The sequence below is a fragment of the Lissotriton vulgaris genome, chromosome 9 (genome assembly GCF_964263255.1).
Source record: "Lissotriton vulgaris chromosome 9, aLisVul1.2, whole genome shotgun sequence".
NCBI classification, from domain to species: domain Eukaryota; kingdom Metazoa; phylum Chordata; class Amphibia; order Caudata; family Salamandridae; genus Lissotriton; species Lissotriton vulgaris.
The window spans coordinates 325,350,719-325,368,818 of record NC_141697.1 but is presented as its reverse complement, the minus strand read 5'-3'; the positions used below and the strand labels follow the sequence as shown (position 1 = coordinate 325,368,818).

At 44.4% G+C, this 18,100-nt stretch overlaps 1 protein-coding gene across 1 annotated transcript in view; it reads left to right on the top strand.

Moving 5' to 3' along the window:
• Positions 1-18,100, top strand: part of EML5 (EMAP like 5) — a 1,453,541-nt gene that overhangs the window by 1,245,555 nt on the left and 189,886 nt on the right. The window contains exons 31-32 of the mRNA XM_086936634.1: positions 8,325-8,345; positions 10,663-10,836. Coding sequence (XP_086792760.1) covers positions 8,325-8,345; positions 10,663-10,836 — 195 coding nt within the window. The remainder of the gene's footprint in view (positions 1-8,324; positions 8,346-10,662; positions 10,837-18,100) is intronic.

Genomic DNA, 18,100 nt, shown 5'->3' with positions numbered 1-18,100 from the left:
AAAAGGGAACCATGGAGATTGCCAGTTTTAATTTGGGATGATGTGAGGCCAGTCTGAGCTAGGTGGTGCCCAGCCAGCCAGTAAGCAGGTCACTGTAGTTGGGCAGTGGAGTAGTAGTCACGAAAGTCGGGTGCTTCAAGGCCGCTAAGTGGGAGGTCTGACCTTAGTCGGAGCAATCTGCTGATGCCCAGCACCCAGTATTAACTCTAGCAGTAGACTATCAAGTTCTTTGAATTTCTTAGGAAAATAATCGTGGGAGATTCGTTAAGCCAGAGCAGGAGAACCACCAACTTAGAGAGAGCTGTTTATCCCATAACCATTACGGGTAGAGTGTTCCAGAATGTAATTTGGGCTGGAAGTGTACATTTGGAGCTACCAAGATTGCCCTTCAATAAATATTTTGGGGAGTGGAATCTTTTAATACCCAGATACTTAAAAGAATGAGCTGCCCATTGTTTGCAGTCCATTACAAAGCTAAGGGACTATGCCCTGGCACACAGAAAAAAGGAATGTTTTTGTGGGATTAACTTTTACACCGAAGAGGGCCTGAAAAGTATTCCGTATAGTGTGTTAGTACATAATGATACTCATTCAAGAGCTTACTCATGAGCCTTTATTAAAGGGGTTCCCTGACCACATCAATTATTGCAAATTGTCCCCCGTAACTCATACCCAGGGATTTATGGTTTAAATCTCTTTATTGAAATTGTGAAAGGCGTGTACAGAATACACTGATGCAGGTTTAGCCATCATGTCATTTAACAGTGCTAAATCCACGACCCGAAAAAGACAAGCTAAGGTCGTCAGTGCTAGAAAGTATCTAAGCCAAAGTAAAGAAACCGTGCCCAGGGATTTAAAGAAATTGTCCTATGGTCTTACATAGTTAAGTTCTCAGTGATTAATCAAGGCATGTACACTTAAATATTATGCTGCTGTCCAGGGACAGTCAATGCTGAAAATGTATCACAGTGAGTAAAGTTAAGATTGTTAACTTTGCTGCACCCTGGTGTGTAGAACCATGCATAAAGGTCTAAGATAGTAATTAGGAGGCCTTCCAACACTGTTGCCATAGTCTTGAACAGAGAGCAATGGTTTTGTGAATATAAAGCATTTTACTTTCTTGTGTAAACAGCACAGATTTCTCATGATTATTAATGTGGTTGTAGGCCTACAATGATTTACCCTTGTAGGCTAACACAGATTAAAACTAAGCTACAAGCCACCTGCTAACATTAAAGCATGGGTTCTTCATAGTTACTGACAGATTTTATCTGATAGAGACTTCTAGCTGCAGATTCCTTACGTCTGAATTTCCCAGGTGTCAGGCAGGATCCAGAAACTTTTGCTGAGCAATACCCCTTGCATGCGCCATCAGGTGGCTTCATTTGGCTCTGCTTGATGGAGGCGTCAGTTATGACGTTGCGGTACCTATATAGGTGCCACCAAGGTGTGCCGACATCAGTTCATTTCTTTTCGCGCCAGTTAAGAGCTGATCCGGGAAGAGCTACCCCGCTGTTGCTTTTTGACAGGCCTTTTCTCGACTTTTTGTCAAATATGGATTGTTTCCAAACTTCGTGTGCAAGGATATCTTCAAGGAAAACAGGATTCAAGCCGTGAGGTGTCAGCCACAGCATGATGTCGGTTACCGACCTCCACCTTGTCTGTCTCTGGTGTCTCGAGCGCAACCTCAATTCGAAGTCATGGTCGGACTGCCGGGCTATGACTCTGACTGCCTTGCAGGAGCGGGCTATTAAGATCCTTACGGCTCAGCAGTCAACACCGTCCAGCGCGACTCTGTAGAGGTCCCGATTGAAGAAGAGGATGTTGCAGGACCGCTCCCAGGGCCAAATGTCCTCTTCGCCCCACTGGAGGTCTTTGAGACACTCGGGAAGAGGCACAAGAAGAAGAAGAAGAAGTCCAAGCGAACTTCATCTTCACTATGACTGTCCGTTGACGAAGGAGGTAAGAAGCACTAGTGATCTAGGCACGGTTCTGCGGACTCACAGCCAGGGTCGACTACAGGCCTCCCTCCCTTTCTGGGAGCCGTAACAACCTCTGCCCAAATTAAAGAATTTTATGAGGCCATGCGAGGCATATTTGAGCGGGCCGCCCCCTCGGGGTCAGTAGGTGCCCCATAGGATTCGACGCAGTCAGCTCTGGCCATGGTCCTGTTGGGGCCTCAGGGATCCTATCCAGGTCGATGCTGGCTGTGCCATCGCGACCTTCTCTGATATCGGACCCAACGTCGATGCCACTGGTGCCCACCGGTGGTGCCAGCCCCACGCTTAACCCTGATGACACGGAGTCAGAACGACATCGCTCAATGCCGATTCCGGCACCGATTGAACCCAGGGGTTCTCTGTTGTGACCTGAACACCTTGACGATGTGTTAGGCTCGAGAGATGAATGGGAGGCAACTATGGACCCTTTGGAACACCAGGATGACTCTGCAGAGCAGTTGGACTGGTATGTAGAACTTGGGGAAGCCAGTGAACTGGACAGTTCTCCTGAGACTGGCATGCTCTCTCCGCCAACTGTGGCTACGGAGGAGGGGATCATCTTATGACATGGTGGTTAAAAGGGGAGCTGAGGTCCTCGGACTAGAGCTGCCTTTAATGCAGGTCACGACTAATCTCCTGACCGAAGTGCCTCAAGCTGGGGCTTCCACCTCCGAACCCCTTTTGGCCTTTAATGAAGCACTAACTTATGTGCTTCTAGGCACTTGGTCCAAGCCTAGCACAGGTGCTCATGTGAATAGGACAATTGCATGCGCCATCCCCCAGCTCCGGGCCACCCAAAGTTCCTCAGGCAACACCCCATCCCCAAAAGTATGGTGGTGCAGGCCTCCACATCCCAAGGCGCGTTGACTTCCGCCCCTCGGATAGGGAATCCAAGAGGCTGGATTCATTTGGTAAGAAGATGTTTTCTTGCTCCAGCCTGGCTTTGCTGCCGGTGAATACTGCATGCTTATTGGGCCTTTCCCCCACTCCCTTTTAGTAGAGAGTTGCACAAGTGATACCACAAGTGCCGGAGGAGGCGCAGGCTGTGCTCTCTCAGGCAGTTAAGGACGGGAGAGATGCACCATAAGGTGTGGCCTTGATATGATGGGTTCACTGGGAAGATCAATTTCCATGACAGTGGCCTTGAGGCGCCAGGCCTGGTTTAGGACAGCTTGCTTCCCAGGCAATGTCCAGGCAAATTTGATGAACATGCCTTTTGATATAACCAGTCTTTTTGGGGAAAAGGCAGATTTGGCCCTTGTGAGGTTCAAGGACTCTTCAGCTACTGCCAGATCCTTGGGCCTCTCTTGGTGGCCAGTCTAACTTTTGCCCCTTTCTTGGCAACAGAAGAGATTTCCAGCCATGTCAGCCCTATTCCAGCCACCATCCTACGCAGGCTTCCCAAGCCATGTAGGGGATGTGGACGCGGTTCATTCTGACCAAGGAATGGAAGCCAGAAGTCGTCAGCCAGCCTGCCCTCGGCATCTGCAGCCTCGAAGCACTCCTAGTCTGGCTCTGCAAGACCACACCACTCCAGTTGGCGGGAGAATCCATCATCTTCTCCCCCCACTGGAGGTCCATAACATCGGACAAGTGGGCCTTGCAGGTCATTCAGGTGGGCTATTCTCTGCCTTTCCTTTCAACTCCTCCTCCCATTCTGCCAAATTAGGAACGGCTCACAGAGGATCATTTGAAATTGCTCCAGGAGAAAATTACATCTCTCTTGGCCAAGGGAGCTATAGAAAGGGTCCTAGTTTCAGAAGTAGGCAGTGGCTGTTATTACCACTACATTCTGATTCCGAAGAAGAACAAAATGTTGCGGCCCATTTTAGATCTTCAGACCGTCAATCTCTTCCTCAAGAAATAGAAGTTCAAGATGGTCACTCTAGCTCAGGTCTAGTCTGCCCTAGACCCAGGAGACTGGATGGTAGCGTTGGACCTGCAGGATGCGTATTTGCATATCCCCATCCTGCCGGGCAGCGGTAGGGTGCATGCACTTTCAGTTTACCATGCTCCACTTCAGCCTTACCAGTGCCCATCAGGTGTTCACCAAGGTGATGGCAGTGGTCACAGCTCATCTGCGCAGGTTAGGGGTGCCAGTCTTCCCCTACCTCGAAGACTGGCTGTTAAAGGCATCTATGCCCCAGGCTGTCATCTTCCACCTTCAGACTTCGGCGGACCTCCTGCATTTGCTGCGGGTCCCTATAAACTTGCCACAGTCACACCTAACTCTCAGATGCTCCCTTTCAATCTGAGCTGTTCTGGATGCAGTGCAGTTTTGGGCCTATCCTCCCGAGCAGCGTGTCCAGGATATTCAGGTTATGATTCTGGTGTTTCAGCCTCTATCCTGGATTTAGGTGGGACGGACTCTGAGGCTGTTGGGCCTCATGGCCTCCTGCACCCTGTTGGTAAAACATGCCAGATGGTGTATGCGAGCTCTGCAGTGGGACTTGAAGTTCCAGTGGGCACAGCATTGGGGAAATCTCACAGACGTGGTCCAGATCTTAAAAAGGAACTGCAAAAGACCTGTGCTGTTGGCTGATGAACCATGATTGGGTCAACAGCAGACCCCTTTCCCTTCCCCTACCAGATCCCACAGTCGTGACAGATGCGTCACTTCTGGTATGGGGTGCCCATCTGGAAGAGGTGGAGATCAGGGGACACTGGTCTCCAGCGTAGTCAGGGTTCCACATAAATTTGTTGGAGCTTTGAGCAATTCGATTGGCAGACAAACTAAGCCATCAATGCCTAGCGGATCACGAATGGCGTCTCCAGTCGGAGGTGGACCAAGGTTTCTTTTGGCAGTGGGGAGAACCTTGGTTAGATTGTTTGCCTCAGAAGGGAACACGCAGGGTCAGCAATACTGCGCGCTGGAGTTTCCAAAGCGGTTATCGCTCGGCAACGCCTTTAGTCATCAGTGGAGCTCAGCCCTGCTGTATGACTTTCCGCCCGTACCACTTCTGCCCAAAGTTCTGAAGAAGATCAGGAACAACCGGGCCCCAGCCATTCTTGTGACTCTGAACTGGGCAAAGAGTCTGGTATCCAGAGCTTCTGAAAATAAGCATTGATCCTCCAGTCAGGCTGGCTCTTCGGAAGGATCTTCTGTCACAGGAGCTGGGGAGAGTCCTTCACCCACACCTGTCAACTCTGCACCTCCATTTGTGTAGATTGAGCGGCGGCAGTTCATGGCTTTTGACCTTTCGCCTGAAAAGTGTAATGTTATTTTTGCGGCCAGGCGGTCCTCCCCTAAGACCGTATATGTCTGCCATTGGCACAAATTTGTATTATGCTGTACGGAAAGGTCTATGTGACCCTCTTTCTGCTTTTCTTTGCACTGTTCTTCTGTTCATTCTAACGCTTGCCCAGCTGGGCTCTGCGTTGGGTACTGTTATCTTTCTGCTCTATCTGCTTTTTTGCAGCTGCCAGACCAAACCTCTCTCCAATTGTACATACGTTTCTGAAAGGGCTGGCTCACTTTTTCTCCACCAACTTCCATTGTTATGCTGCAGTGGGACCTTAATTTGGTCCTCACCTATCTTATGTGTGCTCCCTTCGAACCTTTGGACAACTGTCCCCTCGAGCTTGCCATCAAGACAGCATTCTGAGTGGGGATTACATCTACCCAGAAGGGTGAGGGAGTTGCAGGCGCTGTTTTACAGACCTCCCTACATGATGTATTTTCCTGACAAAGCGGTGCTTTGAACCCGGGCTTAATTTTTGCCAAAGGTCGGGACCCCATTCCATCTGGGTCAATCTAGCACGCTGACCACCTTCATTGTGCCCCCGCATCCCTCTAAGGAAGAGAGAGCATCTCCACTGACTGGATCCAAAAAGAGCGTTGTCATTTTACCTTGACCGCACAAAAGAGTTTCGGGTGGACAACCAACTCTTTGTGGTGTACGTGGGAGCTAAAATGAGAAGGGTAGTGCAGAAAAGGACTATTTCTCACTGGGTCATTCTCTGTAGTAAGATCTATTGTGCCCTGGCTAAGAAGCTGCCCCCTGAGGAAATAAGGGCCCATTCCACCAGGGCAAAGTCTGAGACTACAGCCTTGGCTTGGGGTGTACCATTCCTGGACATCTGTCAGGCAGCTACGTGGACATCTTTGCACATGTTTGCCAAGCACTGCTGCCTAGACAGTCAGGTCTGCAGGGACAGGCATTTTGCCCGTTCAGCCCTGCAGGATTTCATACTGTAAGGTATTGGTCCGCAAACCACCGCCAGGATAGTAAGCCTTGAATAACTAATTCAAAGGTAAGGAATCTGAAGCTAGAAGTCTCTATCAGATGAACAAGTTACTTACGTTCGGTAACACATTATCTGGTAGCAAGACTATCTAGCTGCAGATTCCTTACAGTCCCACCCATGCCTCCCTACCTTACAGACTAATTTTGTACGGCTAGGATTACTCCCCTCTTCAGGGCCCTATTTTTGTACACAACAATGTCAGTTACTTTGTGGCTCTGGGCTTCTGGTGTGGAAAAAATAAAAAGTACTGACGTGCGCGCACCTGGGTGACATCTGTATAGGTACAGCAATGCCATAACTAACGCTACCGATGCCACTGACATCATGTGGAGCCGAATGGAGCCACCCGATGGCACGCACAAGGGGTTTTGCTCCGCAAAAGTTTCCAGATCCAGCCTGATGCCTGGAAAATTCAAAGGTAAGGAATCTGTAGCTAGATAGTCTCTACCATGTAATGCATTACAGAAGGTAAGTAACTTATTCTTTCAGTCCTATGTAGCATTAAGTGCTAAGTCAATGGCCAGTCATGATCTAGAAATACTAGAATATTTACATTAGAATCCATCTGTGGCTCCTGCTCTCTCCTGATAAAGCATTGTTTTATCTGCTCACTGGTTTTTGACTCTTTTGAACCCGGCTATGAGATGTCCCAGCATCGCCATTTGCAGGCCGAGAAGTACAACAAACAGTTGTGAACCACAAGTTTCTCCAGAAGGGTTTGGGAGAGGTTCTAATTTGGGGGCTCACTGATTCATTGTCTCGTATGTGATCGTCGATGGTCAAAAAAATTGAAGTGTTTTACGATAGCTCTACTCCTCACCAGATGCTGGGATAGGGTGTTCATCATTAAACCCCATGGTGAATGGATTCAAATGCCCCTGAGAGATTGAATTAACAAATACCACCATCAGTGAAGGCATTGGAAAATCATTGTTCAAGCTTTTGCAGTTTGCATGGAATTCATGTTTGTCTCCCTGCTTGCATGCCATAGTGTCATAGTGTTTAAGCTCTGAGTTCTTATCAGTGTCACTTTGAACTTGAAATGTTTTTTTCTGTCCAATAAGGGTGTCTACTTTGCTCCAGGAAATAGTTGATGACAATCCTATCTTTTAAACTGTAACTCGTATTAAAATGTGCATGTGTATTCCGTAGATGCAAGACGTTTTAGACTTGGTAGGTAGCTCACTTTTGGTTAAAGCTAATAATCCAAATAAAAAGTGAGTACCCTCTGTGCAATTCTCATGGATTTAGATGAATACTAATTTACGGTGAAATCTGTGAATCATCTTTTATAGATAAAAACACATTTAATTCGTTCACAGGGCATTAACTACCTTTAACGTTTGAACACTTGCCCAGTTCCATACATCTGTATTGCATCTTTTTTAATGTCAGTCTAGGTCCTAAGGCAAATGTGCAAATGTATTTTTCCAACATTGGTACAGCCTACCATTTCCCCATAGTTCTGGAGCCACGTAGTCACCCTGACAGTGTTGAGGTATTGGTAGAAAAAATCTGATGTATATGTTTGTGAATGTGGTGCATTTTATTACCATTAGAACCATTCTGATCATAAAAGCACGATGATGTCATGATGGTGATGCTGACAAGACATCATTATGACAAGGATATTATGAAAAATTACCATCATGTAGACTTCTAGCTTTCAATAATTGAGCATATTTTCATATTCAGGGATAAAACTAAAGGTAAAAGAAAGTTTTCTCCTTCACAGATTAGTGTTGTAGATATTTTATTAAAATAGTCACATTTGTAGAACAGATGAGGATTTTAAAACCTGTATGAATTGTTCATTTGTAGCTTTACAATTATTGTGAATAGAAGTACATTTTAATTTTTCAGCGCATTGTTAGTTGAAGTAATTGAGATAGGTATCCAGGACAAGTGAAATTTAATATGAACATTAATTTCCAGACTGAGGTTGTGGTAAAGCCATCTTCCCCAATTTAAACTAACCCTCGAATGTTTTAATACATTTCACTTTTGAAAGATATATCGTTTTCCAAATTTTCTCATTTCTGGTTTAATTTTCTTTCTGCTGCTTTTCCATTTCAGGAGACACAGCAGACATGTCAGGTAAGGGATTTAAATCCGAGTGTGTTTAAGTACAGATGGGCAGGGTACTCAGTAGCTATCTAATATCTTCCCATCACTGAAATCTAAGATGCTTTATATATTATCTGAATACAGTACAATACTGAGCCAATCATGGAGAATTACACGTTTACCCCCAGGTCACCCATGCAAGGCCTGAGATAATAAATTGAAAATGTGCACCTGTCAACATAGCGCACATTAAAAAATACACGACGTTCCATGGCAAACCTCGCTGAATTTTAGAAAGGTTTTTTATTGTTTCAAATTGAGAAACGCGTGCTTTGTGGAAATAGAAACATAAAAATAACGTCTTTATAAGTGAGAATAACACGTTAACATGGCTGTGCCACAAACATGGAGGGTCTCGCAAATGCCTCTTAATTCGAGGCTGAACATATAAAGTTTCTTGTAAATAACTAATTTGGATAAGCACATTAATAATACGTTTGGCAAGAACATGTGTTAGTAACTACTCAGCCGAACACATGCTGCACCAATGAAAGCTATAAATATTCTACCAGTGCCAAAATGACCATCTGGGTAGGAGTCCCAGACTCCCAGTGAACTTTTTCAGTGATGAAATATTTTCCTGAAAATAGTATCCTTTCCTCCCTCTTTCAGTCATCAGAGTTGTGAAGATTGCCTTGTTGTCATGTGTAGCACGTGCTTCCACTTTCCAAAATGTTGTGCTTTTCAGTTGTATATTTTGAACCATTGTTATCCATCTAAATTCGCCTTGCCTTTGCTTTCTTGCTGTGTGCTTTGATATTGTCTCACGTTTTCCTGGAGGTGTTCAGTTAGTGAATATTATTTTGCCCTAAGGGGAGTGCAGGCCTTTTAAGTAATCATTACCACCTTTCACCTAAAGTGTCTGTTATATATGTGTCAGCTGACATGCACCATGGGAATATTATAGCCTGCTCCAGGATGCACAATACTGCAGTTTGTCAAGTCTGAGCAAAGAAATTGCTTTTTACCCAAGAAATTATGTTTGCAATCTGTTATTGTTAAAGTTTGAAAGCCATTAACAATGGCCCTCGTTGTGGCTTGCCCACAGGGAATGATACTTAATATGAATGAGAATGAAGATACTCCAGTGCTATTGGCCGAAAGTGACCGATATTAAACATTCTTCCTCTCCATTTGATGATATGGCACATTATGTTTCCACTTTCTGTGATGAAAGACTGCAAGAAATGTAATGTAGTAGCTCTGTTCTTAGCATATCACTAACAGTTGCCCCTAACAGTTGTGTCGTCATTATATTCATCTGATGGCAAACACGGGAGCATAATACAAACACCTTCTATATATGCCAAAGCCATATGTGTGTACTCGGGGGTTTAGGACATATGCAGGAGGATTTTGCACAGCATTTCGTGTTTTGATTTATCCAAGAAGGAGTTTTTTTTATGTTAAACATATCTCAGAAGATAAAAATACAGAATATTCCCTGCTAATGTGCCTATAGAATATAGTTCGACTGCACTCTGACCGCATGTACAGAACAGGCATATCTGATTGAGATCATTATTATATTACATAAATAATAGGGTGAGACAATATTTTTACATTCTAAATAAATAATACTGATTGACAGTCTTGTTGTACAGCAGATACATAATACGATAGATTATATATTTCTATTTTTTTAAAAAGGGCCAAAGGACATTACACACCGTGTACTAAAGCAATTCCTGAATATGTCCTTTAGGAATTAGTGATAACGTGGTCGGTTCATGAACTTCATGGAGTGTGTCTCATGGTAAAATTCATCGAAACACGTGCAAACTTTTAATTGTTTGAACTATACCACATGAAGGTTTTGGAACACGCTTTACTCAATGCATACACGTTCACAAATGTTTCAGTAATTCACAAAATGAAAGATGAGCCCGAGTGTGCTCAGAAATGAGACCTACAACTGTTGTGCGTGGAAGAAGGGAAAGGTTGGAAGCAGGGGTATTCTGAAGTGTCCAAAGGTGACAGAAGGAGCCTCGTGTATTTCTAAGGGTCCTAAGACATGAAATCAAGTCACAGAATGTTTTTGAGAGAGCACAGCCAAAGAAATGAAGTGTGCTGTGGCTGGAATTGCTGTATAATGGGCCGGGTGATGGGATAGAGATGAGGTGCAGGACAGGTAAGACCAGGGTGTATGAAAGTGCCTTTTATTGAAACAGTGAGGAAAACAAGGGCACTGATATGTAAAATTGGGACATTTTTGCCCAAATGGGACTTGAAATTGGAGACGGATGACATTTCATGTGTACATTTTGTGTGTACATTTTCCTTTCAGCCACATCGCCTTCCATCCACATTTGGGACGCAATGAACAAACAGACCCTCTCTGTGCTGCGGTGCTTCCATTCTAAGGGGGTTTGCTCGGTCAGCTTCAGTGCCACGGGCAAGCTCCTCCTTTCTGTTGGTCTGGATCCAGAACATACCATCACCATCTGGAAGTGGCAGGAAGGTGGGCAAGCTGTTGGAAAGTTGTGTTTTATGAATTTTCATCAGTGTCATTTACAGAATAAAGAAATTATCTGTTTGGTGATAAAAGCTTGACAATTGTGTTTGGATAATTTATTTAGTTGATGATGATTCCATATTAGCAGGCCTTTTCCACATGACACGAGGTGAGTGGAGAGACCTGTGATGTTGGAGAGGTAAAAAGCAAAGGTAGGAAATTTTGTTGAAATAACAGCTTGGCATATGTGACAAATTGTTATCTTTTCAAGCCTCTGTACGTGGGTTTTACATTATTAAAGGCATGGTAGAAAAGTGCTGCTTTCAGAACTTCTATGAATTATGGGCTTTGTATTCAAATTATTCAATGTTTCTAAACTGAGAACTTTGATTATTCCACACTCCCTAATTTCTCCCCCAAGGATTTCCATTTCAGTCTAGTGCATGCCTGTCCATCCACTGCTGACATTTTATTTTGGTTGAATAGAATTTAAGTATGAACTATTTTTCAACGAATCCCTATTTCTCCTATGTGATGTCTGGCAGATAGGGTGCTCACAAGATGGGAACCTACAATCTTCTTTGCAATGAACTGGATTCATCATTCCTCCAATTTGTAAATGATGGTTCATAAAACACATCAGAGTGAAATCTATTGAGATACCTTGTCATTAAGGTGTATACTATAAGTGATCAGATACAGAACAAGAGAAACATCAAATATACTCAAACATTAAGAACAGGCGATCAACAGGGTTAATTGCATCTGTGAGAGGTTGGGTAAAGTAGAAAGGATTATGCTGGATTTTATGGAAGTAAGAGGAGAGAAAGAATGTATTCGTCATTGGGTCAATTTTTTTTATTTTAATAGGCCAAACCGGCTGTACTATACACTTATGGAAAAGTCATGCTTGTATGTAACAATCAGAAAGATTAATATGAAGAGTTTGGGATAATTGTATTGATTTATACATGTATTGATGATGTTTAAGATCCTAGAAGTCATTTTTAAATTAGTTTTATTCTTTTCCCTGGTCTTTTCATGTGCAGTATTGTGGTTGTCCTGACGGATAACAGATTTTGTAGGGTTTTCTTCATACATGTATTGGCGTAGTTTACATTTTATTTATTTGTATCTACAGAAATAATGTATATTTTATTGCAAGTTTTTTGGTATCAAATTAAAAATATATTCACAAATTGAGAGTGAAGCCCATTAAAAGCAGGAAAAGGGATTTGTTTAAAAGTGGTCCTTCAATTGGGGAAACGAGTACGATTGAAATGTGGCCGGTATTTGATTTTAAATTGGATCTGTAGACGGGGACAATGGCAGACTTAGAAAGGTGCAGATTTTTTAAGATGAACCAGTGCTGATCACAAACTGAGGCGAGTGTTTTTTAGCTTTTCTCTTCGGAAACGAGTAGACTCAAAGTTTGTTGGTTGAGGTCCTTAAAGATTCTTTTGGCGACTGATGGTAGTGTTAGCAAATAAAAGTAACGTGTTTAAAGGGTATGCCAGGAAGACTAAGATTTGGTAGTTTTTTGATAATATTTGGGGGATTAGGTGGGGGGGGGCACATGAGGCTGAGTTTGGAGGTGTTCTTTTGTAGCGAGTAGTAGCGTTTTCAAATTTCTCAAATTGTATTACGTCAAACACTCAGAACAGTCTGTAGGAGTGAAGATGTAGTTTATATTATTTTAAAAAGGGGCTTACATGTGGGTAGGTTAAATATCTGCAGTGTATTTTTCGGTGGGAGAGTTTGAGGTCACAATTTTCAGGAGCAGTATAGAATAGTTGTATCTGTCTACTCGGAGCCACGTTGTGTGTTATCTGTCTACACGGGGGCACGTAGTGTTTGTTTTGAAGGAGGTTTCTGGTGCGGAGATATGACGTAACGGGGGACAAGCAGTCTAGCGAGATTTGTTTTAAATGGTAATCTTCATCATTATATCTTGGCAGAGACATACTTTGTGGAGTTTTTTGGCTGGATGGAGTCGCCTTAGTATAATGTGAGCTAGGAGTCTACCATCTATCTGAGCACCGAGCGCCCCTCCATGTTGAACTCCGTAGGCAGTCATTATTCCTCATTTCTTTAAAATGTCACCCAGTTGAGCAGTATGATTAGGAGTCAGTGGAGACGAATTTCGCAAAGTAATCAATTTCTGTTTGGATAGGTGGAAACAAAAACCTTTCTACCTGACTTGCCACTGTACTGTAAACCGTGTAGCTTTACTGATGTGCAAATGGTGTGTTGCTAATTTCATAAAGGCCTTGCAGAAGGGGTTAATATGTTGCCACCAATGATACGAAGACCTTTCCTTGCTGCAAAAGACACAACCACCTCAACCTTCTTCCATCTAATAGATCACTGAAGTCTCATTTTCCCACCACCCAAATAAAATAGCAAAAGGCAGGTTTTAACAAATGCCAGAGGCAAAATTGGGCAGTTCCATCCTTGCCTCTGCCATATGAGTAATCCCGTATTAGATTAAATTATTGACATAGACAGGAGCAGAGCACATTTGTATGGGGTACATACTCATGCAATGGAACTCGAGCAACAGAGAGGGGCCTGCATAAGAGCACATTGATACTGCAAAAGGACCTCAAACCCCAGTTCAAATTGAGGGTTCCGTGGCATGCATGCTTGGAGAGTGCTAATAGTAGCAGCAACCCTACCATTCCACCAAGCAAAGAATTACTGATATAAAATAGGACAAATTAAGAATTACATTAAAAAAATAACATGAAGTAGAATGTAGGTCGGTATTTGTAGACTGACAAAGGTTAATTAACATGCCTATGAAAAAAGCTGGAAATTGTGTTATATCCTGCAATGGTAATTTAGAGAGCATTTGATATCATTATTTTTAACCTTTTCTTTTCCAAGTACAATCATTAGGCAATTTTGTTTTAAGAAAATAAATTGCCTCGTTTGAAACCACAAGGGACCCTCTTATGGATTAGGAGCTATAGTTCCTACGAGCTCACAAAATGTTCACAAATGGATATATGGAGAAATTTAGGCAACATTTACTTCAGAAAATCAATTAACCGGACATGCATTGGTTTTCTCCATGCCAAGTCGTGATTCGTCGGTTCTGAGGGCAATGAGCTGGTCCCGAATGCAGCGCATCAGTTCTGCAGATGTAGCAGACGATGCATCGATGCAGATGCACCCACCAACGAGGATGCTCCAGTTCTGATCCATGCAAAGGCAAGGATGCGCCGGTTCTGATCCCTGCAACAGTGAAGATGCACTGGGCCAAATGAGGATTTGGCAGGGCAGACTTGCAGATGACAGAGCCCGGGTGCAGATAAAGGTAAGATGGAAGTCTTTTATGTCCCTGAAACTTCAAATCAAGAGGCAAACAGCACACCCTTGGAGTCACTCTGGGTTCAAGTGATGCAGGTTCAGTCCTTCTCACCCAGGTAGGGGAACAGCAGGCATCAGAACAGTACACCAAGGAAGGAGTCCAGCAAAGCAACAGTCCAGCAGAGTGGCAGTCTTTCAACAGCACACCAGTCCTTCTTCATGGCAGATACTTCAGAGGTCCAGGCGTTTACTGAAGTGGTGGTGTCAGAGATCCAGTACTCATACCAAGTTGTCCCTTTGAAGTAGGGGAGACTTCAGAGAAAGGTCTTTGGAGGGCACAGATGTCCTGCATTCCTGCCCTGGCTCCAGACTCATTACAGGGGGATATGCTGTCCTTTGTGTGAGGCCAGGACACAGCCTATTCAGGTGTAAGTGTGTGGCTGTGCCCGGTTCTTCCAACCCATCCTGCCCAGGATGGCTCATCAGGATGTGGATTGCCCATCAAGTCACACTTAAGCACTTTTAGAAATGGGATTTCTGGTTGGCTAGGGCTTGCGCCAAAGCCAGGCAGAAACCACTACTCTAGTCAGGGCAAGGGAGTTACTCGCTTAGGATAACCCCTGCTCACCCCCTTGGTAGCTTGGCACGAGCAGTCGGGCTTATCCTAGAGGCAATGTGTAAAGTGTTTGCGCAACACACACACACAGCAGCAACACACTAGGCACACCAGAAAAGAAACTCCACAAATGGTTATATATAAAAATAGCCTTTGTATTATCCAAAACACATTAGAATAGTAATCATACAATCTACACTGTGCCAACTGGCACTGGGCAATATTTACAGGGGATTATATACACATGACAGGGCCAATGTCGGAACCATCACAAAGCACAAATAGAAAATGTATAACACAACTAGTAATTACTGGCATAAAACACTGTACTCCGCATTCTATCCTGCAACATAAATCACATTATGCAATCAGCATCACATTAGGCGTAAAACACCATATATGCCAACCTCCTAAGAATAAATACATTAGGCAATAATATCCTCACCAGCATAAACATATTATGCAATAACCTCATAAGCAGAAATCATATTAGAGACATAAATCAGGGCGCAAAAATCACATTTGGCATATACCTCACATAAATCACATTAGGTAATAAGCATCACCAGCATAAACACAGTATGCCCCAATCACACCCTAAAATGACCCCAGGCAACCTGGCCTTCCCATAGGGCTCAAAATGCCCTCTGTCCAGAAATGTCAGGGCTCCTATTTATAGGGCCTTCCACTGGCCCTCTGGCTGCCTTGGCAGCAAAGACAAGGTGTGTGATGCACTGGGTGCAGGGTGCATCTCACGCCTTTCTTGACATCCAAAGAAGTGCTCCTTTGCTGCCGCTGTCCACACTCTGGTGATGCAGCTGTGAGAAATGACCAAGCACTGGCACTAACAGTGTCTAGAGAGCCCTTTTCAATGGGGCCCTCCCGGTGCCTCTCTGAGCACCACAATGTGGCCAAAAAAAAATTTAGCACTGGCACAAAAAGTGCCTGAGGAGCCCGTTCACCGGGCTCCTCCTGGAACAATCACTTGGTCCCACCATGTGCCCTTTCCAGCCCCATTCATCGGTGTTGGGGTCCTGGGCGGCCGACAAGGCAATCAGGCAGGACTCCTCACACGCAGCAGCTGACACGCAATCAGGCAGGACTCCTCACCCGCAGCTGCCCGCGACCACGAATCAGGCGGTGTAGCTGCTAACACTGGCCTCGCGGGTCACACAGGCACAGGGTTCGGGGGAACCAGCCAAAACGGATTCAGCAGGGAATTCGAGCACTTTGTTTACAAGGCTCCTTTTCCCCTTTGTCAGGTGGGGATTCGTCATCAGACACACCAGAGGGGGATGGAGCCAGCATTGTACAGGCTAGGCACAGACCTATTCAGGGACTTATCTTCCCACTACTCCAAATGCAGATTTCCAATTCAGCCTAGTGCTCATTCACCCTGCCTCTCCTGGAGCCACACACACCTCACCAGCCCCTGTCACTCAAAAGCCAGACATGCAATTCATATTAGGCAGGAAGACATTTAGCGCACAGAAATGCTAACTTCTAAAAGTGGCCTGAGATAGGTTGGAAAGGATACTTTGGTGGGTGGCGCAATCAGCGCTGAAAGCTCACCAGTAGCATTTAATTTACCAGCCCTGGGTATATGATATAAGCTTTACAAGGGACTGACAGGTAAATTAAATAGGCCAAACCGGTGTAGACCAATCTTACCATATGTAACAAAGAGAGCACACGCACTTTACACTGGACAGCAGTGCTAAAGTGCCCAGAGTCCTAAAACCACCAACACCATGTCAGAAAAAAGGCTAGGAGAAAGGCAAACAGTTTAGGGATGACCCTGCAAAAAGGACCAATTCCAACAAGCTCCCTTTGTGTGTAGCTGCCTAGAGGGAATGCACAAAGCCTATCTGTCACCCACCCAATACGTCTAGTCTGAGACAGGCAGCAGACACAAAACGGCTTGAGTAAGAAAATGGAAACTTTCTAAAAGTGGCATTTTCAGAACAGCAATTGAATATACCACTTCACCATAAGTTGTGATTTTAAATTGTGAGTCCAGAGACACAAAACCTCAAAAGTCTATCTCTTCACCATTGCGAATTACACTTACAAGATGTAATAAGGTAATTCTAATGTTATGCTATGGGAGAGATAGGCCTTGCAGTAGTGAAAAACAAGTTTGGCAGTTTCTCACTACCAGGGCATGTGAAACTTAAAATTACATTTCTTGTTTTTTAAATACATTGCAGCCTGCCCTCTGGGTAACCCTGAGACTTCCATTGGGGGTGACCTATACTTATAAAAAGGGGAGGTTCAGGCCTGGCAAGAGGTTTATCTTGCTAGGTTGAAATGGCAGTGTCAACTGCACAGACAGGCTCTGCAATGGCAGACCTGAGCATTGGCTACAGGGCTACTTAAGTGGATGGCACAATGAGTCCTGCAGGCCCACTAGTAGCATTAAATGATTGACTTAAAAGTAAATTAAATATGCCACCTGTGGATGAGACAATGACCATGTTTAGGGGAGAAAGGGGAGAAAGCACAATCACTTTAGCACTGGTTAGCAGTGGTAAAGTCCACAGAGTCCTAAAGCCAGCAACAACTAGGTCAGAACATGGAGGAGGAGGTAGGCAAAAATTTGAGGGAAAGACCACCCTAGGGCTATCCGGTCTAACAGGCACTGTTTGCTTAACCTTATTTAAAAATCAAATCTCACACGTTATTTCTGCAATACTTGCTTTTTCTAATTGGTGAGTCAGCTGATCACTTTTTTGGGGTGCAATTCATAAAAGTTCCTAAAAATTCCATTTCACACCTGCAAGTTATCGTTTTTCTGCAGTGGAGTACTGATTCTCGAAGGCTCCCCTATGCAGATAGGACGGCAGGCTTTCAGCCCAAGTGTTGCACTGCCTTTCCTGGGCCCGCCCTCCCTCCCGAGGAGAAGTGTGGCTCAATGGTTAGAGTGGCAGACCTTGATGCAGAGCTCTGGCCCAGGACCAGGGTTCGATTCCCACCTCGGCGGGTCTCGGGCTCAAAAATTCCTCGGACCTGATATTCTCGCCTCAGTGCCTATTCCAATTATGGGTCCCACGCTGCAACTCTGGGCAATAGCTTGCTTAATCTCCACAACGGCCCCAACAGCGCTAGGATCCCTGGCTTCACCCTAGGGGTGCCCAGGAGTGAACACTTCACAGGGAAAGCCAGGAAGGGTTCCACAGCGGTATGAGTAATAGCGCCACGAAACCGCTTGGTAGCAGTGCGCTCTACAAATACTTTACATTTACATTTACATTTATACATTCATTAATACCAAAGCAGCAGACGTGTATCTTCTATTTTTGTATCATTTCCGTACAATAGACATGGGAGGGATGAGTC